The sequence below is a fragment of the Chelonia mydas genome, chromosome 6 (assembly GCF_015237465.2).
Source record: "Chelonia mydas isolate rCheMyd1 chromosome 6, rCheMyd1.pri.v2, whole genome shotgun sequence".
Lineage (NCBI taxonomy): Eukaryota > Metazoa > Chordata > Testudines > Cheloniidae > Chelonia > Chelonia mydas.
The window spans coordinates 13,393,911-13,407,770 of NC_051246.2; the positions used below are offsets into that span (position 1 = coordinate 13,393,911).

The window sequence follows — 13,860 nt, forward strand, 5'->3', positions numbered from 1 at the left end:
AAGGATCTTTACAACTTAACCTAAGTAATTTGAATCATTTGATTAAGTGGGGATTCATCTTGGGACACCCAACTTTTCTCATTTTACATTTTACAGAATGCTGACATGAAAAGGACCTGCTTTCTGTGGAATATTTTGATTTTTCATCAAAAACCTAAACATCTGGAAATCACAATATTTCCATTTGGCTATCCTTCTATAGTGCCTTATAGGACTTGTAGTTCAGCTGTTGTCTCATGTCCCTGTTCTCCTCTATGGGCTGGGCTCCTCAGCGGGTCATCATCTTCCATGATGCAACCATTTCTCCTTGACATGGCTGGTGCATCATGGGAGATGTAGTCCAACTAGGGAGCCCAGCCTTTAGAGGAGAATGGGAACATGAGTCACCCAAACTACAATTCCCATGAGACAGTAGAGTGGCATTTTGAGAGGAAGGATGTTTCAGTGGTTTGGGCACTAGCCTAGGACTTAAAAGACCCAGATTCAATTCCCCGGTCTACCTCAGACTTTCAGTGTGACCTTGGGCAAATCATTCAGCCTCTCAGTTCCCCCTCTGTACAATGCGGATAACTGCCCTGCCTCACAGGAGAGCTGTGAGGATAAAGACATTAAAAACTGTAAATTCTTTAAGATCTACTGATTAAAAGGTGGTATATATTATTTCAGAATCAAAATATTTGGGTTTTCAGCTGAAAATTTTTGGTTTTTGATTTTTCACCAAAAAGTCAAAGTTTTCCCTGAAAATTTTCAGTGAAAACAATTCCCCCTCCCATTTTTCTTGAAATTTTCCATGAGGAAAATTTTTTTTCCCACCAGCTCCACTCAAGAATCTCGGCTGATATCACCACAGAACTAAGATAATTTCTAAGAGAGCCAAGCCCCAACCTTTTAGGGCCTAATTTTGGTAGGTGCTGAGCATGGACCACACAACTAAGTTAGTGACAACTAAAAGTGGGAAAAGAAACATTTTGGCTGAAGCTTTTTTCACCAAAAAACGCACTTTCGGGTCAACTAAAACCTTTCATGAATTCAAATCAAATTCGTCAAATTGTTTGGTCAATCCCCCCAGACAAAAAAAATTGCAATATTTAGTTTAGATATTTTCTAAATGAAACTTTTCTATTTTTCAATTCAAAACCATTTTTGTCTTGAAATTCAATTTTATTTTAAAAACTCAGAAAACATGTTTGAAAGCTCAAAAATAAAATCAAATGTTTTATTTTGGGTGAATCAAAATATTTTGTTCGACCCAAAATGAATTTTTCTTCAACTTTTTGGTGGGCTGAAAATTTAAAAAAAAATCATTTTAGGTTGACTCTTTTTAATATTATTTTTTGGAACAGCTGGTGGACAACAAAATCAGTCATTCACGTAGCTCTTGTGAGCCCTTCTGACAATCAGAGCCTTAGTGCTTTGTTGATCAAACCCAACATAGCTCCCGTTGATGTCAATGGAACTGAATAAAAACTTCTCTCCCTTTCTTAAGGTGCTTAAATGCCACCATTTTTCATTCATTGCCACAATTTATAACTGAGGCCAAGAGTGCGCAGGATTAAAAGAAGAAGAGTTGGGATGGTTGGTGTAACAGAAGGAGGCAGATCCATACCAAGTTATGCCATGCTTTTTGCTTGCCCGTATCAAACTATGCCATGCATGAGGCAATGCCAAGACATGTGCTCTACCTAGGAGGGGGTGCTGGGGAACTGTCAGGGAACATGCCACCCTGGCCCATCCCCAGTGAACAGATGAGCCCTGCGTGGGTGAAGGATGGAGCTTGGCAATACAAATACATGGTTGAGGGAAGAATTTCTCAGGCTGGGATTTTATTTAAAAATGGGGTTTCTCTGCCCCTTCCTACAGATTGACGTAGGGGAGGGGGATTGATGTGGTGGAAGGGCTTGAATGCTCATGACCCTGAGAGCTGAGTCAGCGGTAGCTTTGCTGCCAACAGAGTCTCCCACACTGGATAGGACAGGTGCAGGCCATTGGTTCTCCATGTTGGGGGTTGGAATAAGGCTAACAATCTTACCCCATATAGAATCATAGAATCATAGAATATCAGGGTTGGAAGGGACCTCAGGAGGTCATCTAGTCCAACCCCCTGTTCAAAGAGGACCAATCCCCAATTAAATCATCCCAGCCAGGGCTTTGTCAAGCCTGACCTTAAAAACTTTTAAGGAAGGAGATTCTACCACCTCCCTAGGTAACGCATTCCAGTGTTTCACCACCCTCCTAGTGAAAAAGTTTTTCCTAATATCCAACCTAAACCTCCCCCACTGCAACCTGAGACCATTACTCCTTGTCCTGTCCTCTTCTACCACTGAGAATAGTCTAGAACCATCCTCTCTGGAACCACCTCTCAGGTAGTTGAAAGCAGCTATCAAATCCCCCCTCATTCTTCTCTTCCGCAGACTAAACAATCCCAGTTCCCTCAGCCTCTCCTCATAAGTCATGTGTTCCAGACCCCTAATCATTTTTGTTGCCCTTCGCTGGACTCTCTCCAGTTTATCCACATCCTTCTTGTAGTGTGGGGCCCAAAACTGGACACAGTACTCCAGATGAGGCCTCACCAATGTCGAATAGAGGGGGACGATCACGTCCCTCGATCTGCTCGCTATGCCCCTACTTATACATCCCAAAATGCCATTGGCTTTCTTGGCAACAAGGGCACACTGCTGACTCATATCCAGCTTCTCGTCCACTGTCACCCCTAGGTCCTTTTCCGCAGAACTGCTGCCTAGCCATTCGGACCCTAGTCTGTAGCTGTGCATTGGGTTCTTCCCAAGGACCCTGCACTTATCCTTATTGAACCGCATCAGATTTCTTTTGGCCCAATCCTCCAATTTGTATAGGTCCCTCTGTATCCTAACCCTGCCCTCCAGCGTATCTACCACTCCTCCCAGTTTAGTATCATCCGCAAATTTGCTGAGAGTGCAATCCACACCATCCTCCAGATCATTTATGAAGATATTGAACAAAACCGGCCCCAGGACCGACTCCTGGGGCACTCCACTTGACACCGGCTGCCAACTAGACATGGAGCCATTGATCACTACCCGTTGAGCCCGACAATCTAGCCAACTTTCTACCCACCTTATAGTCCATTCATCCAGCCCATACTTCTTTAACTTATTGACAAGAATACTGTGGGAGACAGTGTCAAAAGCTTTGCTAAAGTCAAGAAACAATACATCCACTGCTTTCCCTTCATCCACAGAACCAGTAATCTCATCACAGAACGCGATTAGATTAGTCAGGCATGATCTTCCCTTGGTGAATCCATGCTGACTGTTCCTGATCACTTTCCTCTCATGTAAGTGCTTCAGGATTGATTCTTTGAGGACCTGCTCCATGATTTTTCCGGGGACTGAGGTGAGGCTGACTGGCCTGTAGTTCCCAGGACCCTCCTTCTTCCCTTTTTTAAAGATTGGCACTACATTAGCCTTTTTCCAGTCATCTGGGACTTCCCCCATTGATGAGAAAGTGTGAATATGAAAAGAGGGAAAATCACTTTATTCTAGCTCACTACAAAAAGCAATTTTCCTTTTTTGGTATTCACACCTTCTCATCAACTGTTACGAGTGGGCCAAATCCACCCTGACTGAATTGACCTCATTAGCACTGGTCCTCCGCATAGTAATGTACCACAGCCATCTTTGTATGCATATATATACCTGTCAAACTGAAGTTTCCACTTCATGCATCTCACGAAGTGGGTTCCAGCCCATGAAAGCTTATCCCAAATAAATTTATTAGCCTTAAGGTGCCACAGGACTCCTCGTTGCTTTTGCTGAAACAGACTAACAAGGCTACCACTCTGAAACAACTGATGATGATATGGATAAATGACCTCAGTGATGGAAGAAGGACTGGATGCTAGGAGCATGGAATGTTTTGAGTTTATATAGGTCAGGAGCCCTCCAAAATATGGCAAATACACATGACAGCCCTGCAAGAAATCAGATGGCTGGGAAATAGATCAGAGGGCTGGGCATGTAGTTAGGATGACGGGAGACAGACCAGCTAAACATCTCTTGAAAAGACATCCATATGGTGTCTGACCAAGGAGAAAACGGAGGGATAATATTGAACTAGACCTAAGAACTCTTAATGAGAATCACCATCAATGGGAAAAACATGCCCCTGAGAGAAAGAGGTGGGGAAAATTGTGAGAGCAGCCACAGACCTCCATGGTCTCTTGAGCCAGGCAGTAGTAAGAGAGTTTCTCTGGGTGAAAGGCTGGGCATTGCCAAGTGTAAGCAGCATGAAATGCAGAGGGGGGAAGTCAGAGAGACCTGTCTGTCTGTCATGCTGACAAGCCTCCGGCTTGGAAGAGGGGTGAGATTAGACTACAAGGGGATGGAGGCATTTCAGAACTTTAGTTGTTTCCACAGATCCGTAATTCTCACACTGCTCTTTAAGGTGAAAGGATCTGTTGTTAAGAATTTCCTTTTGCCTAGAATCATAGAACCATAGAGCTAAAAGGGATCACAGGCATCATCCACTCTAACCCCCTGTCAAGATGCAGGATTTGTTGTGTCTCAGCCACCCAAGACAGTTGGCTCCAGCCTCCTTTCGAAAACCTCTAGTGAAGGCACTCCCACAACCTCCCTAGGCAGGTCTGTTCCATTGTCCTACTGCTCTTACAGCTAGGAAGTATTTCCTGAGATTTAATCTAAATCGCCTATGCTTTAGCTTGAACCCTTTGCCTCTTGTCCTGTCCTCTGTGGCAAGAGAAAACAATTTTTCTCCATCTTTTTTATTTCAGCCTTCGAAGTATATGAAGAGCGCTAACGTGTCCTCCCTTAATCTCCTCTTTTCCAAATTAAACATACGCCTCTGTTAATGCAACCCAAAATTGCATTTGCTTTTTCTGCAATAGCTTCACATTGCTGACTCAGCAGTGCTGCTGCCAAGCCAGTTATCCCCCATTCTGTATTTGTGCATTTGGTTTTTTTCCCCTAAGTGCAGCTCCTTACATTTGTCTTTGTTGAATTTCATTTGGTTGTCTATAACCCAGTTCTCCAATTTATCAAGATCCGTCTGAATCTATCCTCCAAAGTCAATGAGTCCTTGTGGCACCTTAGAGACAAGGATTCCTCATTGTTTTTGCTGATACAGACTAACACGGCTACCCCTCTGAAACCTATCCTCCAAAGTGTTGGCAGTCCCCTCAGCTTTGTGTCATCTGCAAATCTGATCAGTATGCTCTCTATTCCTACATCCAGATCATTAATAAAGATGTTTGGTTTGGTAAATCCGCTCAGGTTTACAAAGGCTGCTGTATATCCACTTTCCATTGATGAAGTGGTGAACCAATTAATAAACTTGCATGGCTCATCTTGAGTAGTGCAAGATGGTATATTCCTGAGGTGCAAGGCTGGAAGCTGGGGGGATTCAGCCGATGCGTTTCTCTGTGTGATTCATGAGTGGCTCTGGGAGCGTTCGTGCAATCTAGCTGGGTGCGGGGCGCCATATGCAGTTGTGCTGAGTGATGATAGCACCTGGAGGGGTTTGCTGCTGGTCATTAGCAAAGCATTGTGAGAGACAGCCCAGGCTGGAGAGTTAAGGGGACTCAGTGGTCCCACAGTTCCAGGCTGCACCCTGGGGATCTCGTCACATTGGCATCCGCAGTTCAGCTGCCCTTGACCTAGAAATAAGTGCTGAGACCACTCAAGAAAGCATGTAAGAAATTTTTTGACAAAACATTTTTTCACCAAAAAATGCCAATTTGTCAAAATCAAAACTGTTCACAAAACATAGATGGTTGTGACAAATTTCCCAACTCAAAAAAAGTAGAGAAAAAATGTTCCAAATTATTGATACATCCCATTTTTATATTTTTGAAACAAAAAGTTCCAATTTTTTTACTTCAAAAAGACTTTTCGTTCTGAAATTTAACTTAATTTACACTAAAAAAATGAAAATGAAAAAGATAAAAATCAGAACAAATTGTTTTGACAGTATTGCAAGAACACATTTTAATTGACCTGAACTTAAAAATGCTTTGGATTTTCAGTTAGTGAAACATTTTGTCATTTTGACTTTTTGTCCCAGTTCCTGTAGGGAAAATTTTTCAACATACTAAAAATTCTCTCAGGATGGGAAAATTACTTCCCACCCAACCTTTTCCCAAGTTCCCCAGCTTCCTGCTTGCAACCTCAGAGCTGCACCTGGTCTATGGCAACTCTGAGTTTGTGTTTCAAAAATTTAATTTCATCTGACATTTCCTTTTTCGTTGTTGTTTTTGTTCCTATTTGGAATGAAAACAAATGTCAAAATATTGGAATTTCCCATGGAATGGAAATTCCGAGTTTTGACCAGCTTTAGTCCCTACCTTGGCCTCCTAACACTGAACTAAAGGCATGAGACAGTCTCCTCCAAAACATCAGTTCTACAACAGGAAGGCATGTTGCTGGAGAAATGGAACTTCCCATCAAAAAGAAGCACAAATATAAAGGAATACAAAAAGTCAGATTTCCTGGTTAATGCAGAGATCAGGATTTACCTCCAGGAACCTGTTCACCTCTTCTCTCCCCTGCTCAGCCTTTGTGGCTATCAGCATGAGCTTGTTCTGCAGCTCAGTGAGCTGAGCCAGGCTGTACGTTCTAGAGTCCGTCTTGTCTGTCTGGTGTCCTTGAGCAGCCTTTTCAGCAGTATCCCCTGGCAGTAGCAGTGAAATGCAATTATCGAGAGAAGGCTGGAGGGAAAACAGAGTTAAAAAAGATAAATGCTGCTGTGTCTTTATTCTGTGGGACCAACATGTGCACCCATCAAGGCCAATACAAAGCATTTCAGAATCTGTTATTGTGCAAGGGTTTTAATCTTAGAAATCTACTCATTACCTGTGCAAGACAGTAAAGGGGGAAGAATCATTCTAGATCTTTGAAGGTATTATGTACAGCAGACCAAAGATATGCAGAAGCAAAATGAATTATTTGGAGTGCAATGATTTTTTGGGACCAACTTGAAACATCTTAAAGGAGCCTGATTTTCAGACCCATCCGAGCACCCATTGTTAAGGTGCTTCCAACTGGATATTCAAAATCATTGGTCGCTTCTGAAAATCATGGCCAGGTTCCAGCTCTTGGGTCTCGAGCTTCTAGTATGAACCAGGTCTGAATGGGGAAAAGGGATAATTTTAAGTCTGTAGACTCAGTGACTAGTAATTTTGGGAACCAGCGTGGCTCCTTTTAAAAGAGGCTGATTTTCAGACAGTGCCGAGCTCCTGTTATGTTCATGGCACACACAGAGAAGTTAAATAAGTATATAAAATACTCTTGCTGGAAGTTTGCATCATAACACTACTTTACTTCTTAGAATTCATAACAATAACAGGCAAAGATCCCAACAGAGAGAGAGAGAGAGAGAACAGGCTGCTCCCTAAGGCAGAGAGGCACAACTCAATCCACCTTGTTCCAGGCTGGCTCTTTCCAGACTGACTCTGATTGCATGTTTCCCTAGAGCTTGCAAGCAGGAATAGGAAAAAATTAATTTTTAAAGGTTTCAGAGTAGCAGCCGTGTTAGTCTGTATTCGCAAAAAGAAAAGGAGTACTTGTGGCACCTTAGAGACTAACCAATTTATTTGAACATAAGCTTTCGTGAGCATCCAATGCATCCGATGAAGTGAGCTGTAGCTCACGAAAGCTTATGCTCAAATAAATTGGTTAGTCTCTAAGGTGCCACAAGTCCTCCTTTTCTTTTTTTTAATTTTTAAAGTGACGGCCTCCCATTTTAACAGAGCTTTTAATATACCACAGCCCCCACCCTTGAAAACTAGGCCTCTTTCAGACAGCTCAAGCTGGGCAGCCAAAGTTCCTTTGAAAATGTGGGCCCTTGTATTAAATGCTGCTGAACTTTTACCTTGAATTTCTGAGGTGTGGAGATGATAAAAATCCCATTGCCATTGATGGCCCTGGCCTGAGACATCGAGGAGCGCTCCACGGACCCATGACAATCGTGGACCATTTGCAGCCACTCTCTGTTGTGACAGGAATCTTTCTATTAAAAACAATTAATGTGTTAGTTCCTGAAGAAGGAATAAAGCTACACACACCAGAACGCTATAGCATCGTTTGCTGAGACACTCATAGTACCCCAATCGCTGTAGTGTTCGCTCCCCTCACAACTTCCCAGCGAGAAAGAGTTAGAATCGTTTCCATTGGCAAGATGGCAAAGGAAGTGGTAGCACATAGGAGTTGTGAAGGGCACAAATGATAGACTGAAACACATGTGGGGTAAGGCGCTAGAGCAGAGGTGGCCAAACTATGGCCCGTGGGCCACATCCAGCCCGCGGGACCATCCTGGCTGGCCCCCGAGCTTCCAGACGGGGAGGCTAGCCCCCGGCCCCTCCCCTGCTGTCCCCCCTTCCCCGCAGCCTCAGCTCACTGCACCGCCCGCTCTCTAGCCCACCGCTCCTGCCGGGCAGCGCAGCGGCGTGGCTGGCTCCAGCATGGTAAGGGGGTGGGGAGCGGGGGAGTCCCAGAGGGCAGTCAGGGGACAGGGGGCAGTTGGATGGGGCAGAGGTTCTGGGGGCAGCGGTCAGGGATGGGAAACACGGGGGGTTGGATAGGCGTGGGAGTCCTGGGGGGCCTGTCGGGGTGGGGGTGTGGATAGGGGTCAGGGCAGTCAGGGGACAGGGAGCAGGGGGCGTTGGATGGGGGTGGGGTCCCAGGGGGGCGGTTAGGGGCGGGGGGTTCTGGGGAGGCGGTCAGGAGACAAAAGCAGGGGGCGTTGGATGGGACAGGGGTTCAGAGGGGGGCAGTCAGGGGGTGGGAAGTGGGAGGGGATGGATGGAGGGCAGGGGCCAGGCTGTTTGGGGAGGCACAGCCTTCCCCACCCGGTCCTCCATACAGTTTTGCAACCCTGATGTGGCCCTCAGGCCAAAAAGTTTGCCCACCCCTGGGCTAGAGGAATACTGAGGTAACATTATATATAACTATTGCACTCCTCTTTTTCCTTCACCTCAGCTTAACTCTGCCAAAGTTTTCTCTTTCCAGCATGTGTCATTTAAAAAAAAAGGATCACACCGCATTAAACCTACCACTCTCCTAGTGAGGATACAGTTAAATCGATGTAATTGTCCTTATACCAGCATAGTTATTCCTGTATTGGAAGGGGAATAAGTGTAGGGCACCAGTATAACTATGCTCATGCTAGGGGCTATGCTGCGTTAAATATTTTGGTTAAAAAAAATCACTCGTATGACTGAAACAATTATACAGAACAAAAACGGTGCGGAGAGCAAGGGTATCATTTTCAAGGGACCAAACTCCTAAGTGCCTTTTTCAAAAGAGACTTAAGCACTTAGGACTAGCGCTGAACGAATAGTTGATTTTATTTTTTTTTGGTTAAGAGAGGAGGAAGGGGCAGCAAACTGAAAAATCCAAATCCAAATTCAGTTCAGTTCAATTCAAATCAAAATTGATTTTTTTTGTCACTATGACAGAATGTACCCCTGTCCATACTCTACACACTATTGTAATAATCTTTCTACAAAGTATGCCTTGTAATGTATCATCTGAAAATGCATAATTTGAAGGTGAATATTCTCCTAATAAAATATGTGTGGCAACATTGTATGTGAAGTTACAAGATTTCTTTTTATAATGTTATTAACACATGTTCCAAACCACAGCAGAAGTTGGCAAACAGCTCTGTCTCAAACAACGAAATGGGTGCTCTGCTTAATTTGCATTTCAGTGGTAAAGAGAACCATCAAACAGGAAGGGTAGACATAGAAACCTCAAACAGGTGAGGAAAAGCAACAGAGAACATCCTTCTCCATAAAGAATGAGGAGTACTTGTGGCACCTTAGAGACTAACAAATTTATTTGGGCATAAGCTTTTGTGGGCTAAAACTTACTTCATCAGATCTGTGCAGTGGAAAATACAGTAGGAACATATATATACAAGATATATATACAGAGAACATGAAAAAATGGGGGTTGCCATACCAACTCTAACGAGACTAATCAGTTAAGGAGGGCTATTATCAGCAGGAGAAAAAAAACTTTTGTCGTGATAATCAGGATGGCCCATTTCAAACAGTTGACAAGAAGGTGTGAGTAACAGTAGGGGGAAAAATTAGCATGGGGAAATAGTTTTTACTTTGTGTAATGACCCATCCACTCCCAGGCTTTATTCAAGCCTAATTTAATGGTGTCCAGTTTGCAAATTAATTCCAGTTTTGCAGTTTCTCATTGGAGTCTGTTTTTGAAGTTTTTTTGTTGAAGAATTGCACCTTTTAGGTCTGTAATTGAGTGTCCAGAGAGGTTGAAGTGTTCTCACACCTTCTTGTCACCTTCTCACACCTTCTTGTCAACTGTTTGAAATAGGCCATCCTGATTATCACGACAAAAGTTTTTTTTCTCCTGCTGATAATAGCCCTCCTTAATTGATTAGTCTTGTTAGACTAATGGCAACCCCCATTTTTTCATGTTCTCTGTATATATATATATATATATACTGTATTTTCCACTGCATGCATCTGATGAAGTGGGTTTTAGCCTACAAAAGCTTATGCCCAAATAAATTTGTTAGTCTCTAAGCTGCCACAAGTACTCCTCTTCTTTTTGCTGATACAGACTAGCATGGCTACCACTCTGAAACCTGTCATCCTTCTCCATAGACTCTTTGTCTCCTGAGTCTCTGCTGGAAATGTTTCTCAAGGGAGGGGCTGATACTATAAAAAGGAGAGACAAGCACCCCAAGACACCCCTCGCCCCCTGCCCATCGATTCACTGCACCAGAAAGGACAAAGGAAGCAGTCATTGAACAGGAAAAGGGGTCCTGACCTAAGAAGTTTGGTCAGTAACACTGCTGAAAGCATGCGGTGAGAAAAGTTTGCTTTTAATTTAACATAATTTATTAAGTTAGGCACTAGTAGTGTTTTTATCTTTATTATTCTCATAACCATTTCTGACTTTTATGCTTCATTACTTGTACTCCTTTAAAATCTCTCTCTTTGTAGTTAATAAACTTGCTTTCTTGTTTTTTTCTAATCCAATGTGTTTAAATTAAAGTGTCTGGGAAACTCCATTGGGGGTGACAAGATGCATGCATATTATTTCTATTAGGGCTGTCAAGCGATTAAAAAAATTTATTGTGATTAATCACGCTGTTAAACAATAATAGAATACCATTTATTTAAATATTTTGGATGATTTCTACATTTTTAAATATATTGATTTCAGTTACAACATAGAACAGAAAGTGGACAGTGCTCACTTTGTATTTATTTTTCATTACAAATATTTGCACTGTAAAAAACAAAAGAAATAGTATTTTTCAATTCACCTAATGCAAGTACTGAAGTGCAATCCTTTATCATGAAAGTTGAACTTACAAATATAGAATTATGTACAAAAATATAACTTCATTCAAAAATAAAAAATGTAAAACTTTAGAGCCTACAAGTCCGCTCAGTCCTACTCCTTGTTCAGCCAATTGCTCAGACAAACAAGTTTGTTTACATTTGCAGGAGATAATGCTGCCCCCTTGTTGTTTACAATGTCAGCTGAAAGTGATAACAAGTGTTTGCATGGCACTGTTTTAGCCAGCATTGCATGACACTTACATGCCAGATGCACTAAAGATTCATATGTCCCTTCCTGCTTCAACCAGCATTCCAGAGGACATGCATCCATGCTGATGACAGGTTCTGCTTAATAACAATCCAAAGCAGCGCAGACCAACGCATGTTCATTTTCATCATCTGAGTCAGATGCCACCAGCAGAAGGTTGATTTTCTTTTTTGGTGGTTTGGGTTCTGTAGTTTCCACATCGGAGTGTTGCTCTTTTAAGACTTCTGAAATCATACTCCACACCTCATCCCTCTCAGATTTTGGAAGGCACTTCAGATTCTTAAACTTTGGGTCGAGTGCTGTAGCTATCTTTAGAAATCTCACATTCGTATCTTATTTTGTGTTTTGTCAAATCTGCAGTGAAAGTGTTCTTAAAACGAACAACATGTGCTGGGTCATCATCCAAGATTGCTATAACATAAACTATATGGCAGAACGCAGGTAAAACAGAGTGTGGCCAAAGCATGAAGGGGCATATAAATGTTTAGCATATCTGACATGTAAATACCTTGCAATGTGGGTTACAAAAGTGCCATGCAAATGCCTGTTCTTTCTTTCATGTGTCAATGTAAATAAGAAGTGGGTAGCATTATGTCCTGCAAATGTAAACAAACTTGTTTGTCTGAGCGATTGGCTGAACAAGAAGTAGGACTGAGTGGACTTGTAGGCTCTAAAGTTTCACGTTGTTTTGGTTTTGAGTGCAGTTATGTAACAAAAAAAATCTATATTTGTAAGTTGCACTTTTACGACACAGAGATTGCACAATGTCAGTACTTGTATGAGGTGAACTGAAAAATGCTATTTCTTTTATCATTTTTACAGTGCAAATATTTGTAATAAAAAATAATAATATAAGGTGAGCGCTGTACACTTTGTGTTCTGTGTTGTAATTGACATCAATGTATTTAAAAATGTAGAAAAACATCCAGAAATATTTAATAAATTTCAGTTGGTATTCTATTGTTCAACAGTGCGATCAAAACTGTGATTAATTGTGTTTATTTTTTTAATCACAATTAATTTTTTTGAGTTAATCGCCTGATTTAACTCTGATTAATTGACAGCCCTACTTTCTATTGAAGAAATACAGAATTTACATAAACTTGTATTGTCCAGGAGAGGGCTGGGCAGTACAAGACATAGATTTCTGGGGGGAAATCTGAGATTGGGAGTGAGTTGGAATCACCCTGCAGTATAACCAAGGCTGGTAAGAGCCAAGGAGTGGCTGGCTGGCTGCAGCACACAGACTTTGCTGGGAGTGATTTGCATGCTGGAGACTGTTTGTGAGCAGTCCAGGCTGGAGGCTACAGCAGAAAAGCAATGTAAAGGGCACCCCAGGTTAGAAATCAGGGGTGACACAGGTACTCATTAGTCTGGATTGTATCCGGGTACGTCACAATCATCAAAACAAAAAAACTGGGGGGAAAAAATTAGTTTTGGATTGAACAAAATGTTTCATTTGACCAGAAACTAACTAACTTTGTTTCAGAGTAGCAGCCATGTTAGTCTGTATCCGTAAAAAGAAAAGGATACCTTAGAGACTAACAAATTTATTAGAGCATAAACTTTCATGAGCTACAGCTCACTTCATCACTATGCATCCGATGAAGTGAGCTGTAGCTCACGAAAGCTTACGCTCTAATAAATTCGTTAGTCTCTAACTTTGTTTGCTTACTTAATTGTGGGTCATTTTTGTGGTTTTCACCTTTTTTGTGTTTTGTTGTTGTTGTTTGTTTAAATTAGCTATATTTTAAAATGAAATGCCATTTCAAAATGAAAAATCCAAACAAAATGTTTCAAAATGGCTGAAACAAAACATAGAAATGTTAACACACCATTTCAACCTGAAAAAAAAAAACCTTTCCTTTTTTTTTGGCCAAAACTATTCATGAAATTCACTCCAAATTCACCATTTTGGTGCCCTCAGAATGCATTTTACAGCTAATGTACTAGTCACCATGCTCTGTTTAGGAACCTGACTCCCATTAAATTTCCATGAGGCATTAGGCTCCTAAGTGCCTAAATCACTTCTAAAAACGTGACAGTCTCCTAAGTTAACTAGACATTTCTGAAATTTTTACCCCAGGACTTAATAATAGAATCAGAGAAATGTAGGGCTGGAAGGGACCACAAGAGTTCATCAAGTCCAGCCTTCTGTACCGAGGCAGGACCATCCCTGACAAATGTTTGCCCAACCTGCTCCATCCTCCAAAGATAGGCTCCCTTGGAAGCCAATTCCAGAGCTTAAATATCTTTATAGCTAGAAAGTTTTTCC

General features: G+C 42.0%; 1 protein-coding gene across 4 annotated transcripts in view; it reads right to left on the reverse strand.

Annotated features, from left to right (window-relative positions):
* LOC114021482 (E3 ubiquitin-protein ligase rnf213-alpha) overlaps positions 1–13,860 on the reverse strand; it is a 168,566-nt gene that overhangs the window by 77,944 nt on the left and 76,762 nt on the right. For all 4 annotated transcript variants that reach the window (XM_043549414.1, XM_043549413.1, XM_037899152.2 and 1 more), the window contains exons 31-32: positions 7,864–8,001; positions 6,509–6,700 (exon numbers count right to left, since the gene is read on the reverse strand). In XM_043549414.1, coding sequence (XP_043405349.1) covers positions 6,509–6,700; positions 7,864–8,001 — 330 coding nt within the window. The remainder of the gene's footprint in view (positions 1–6,508; positions 6,701–7,863; positions 8,002–13,860) is intronic.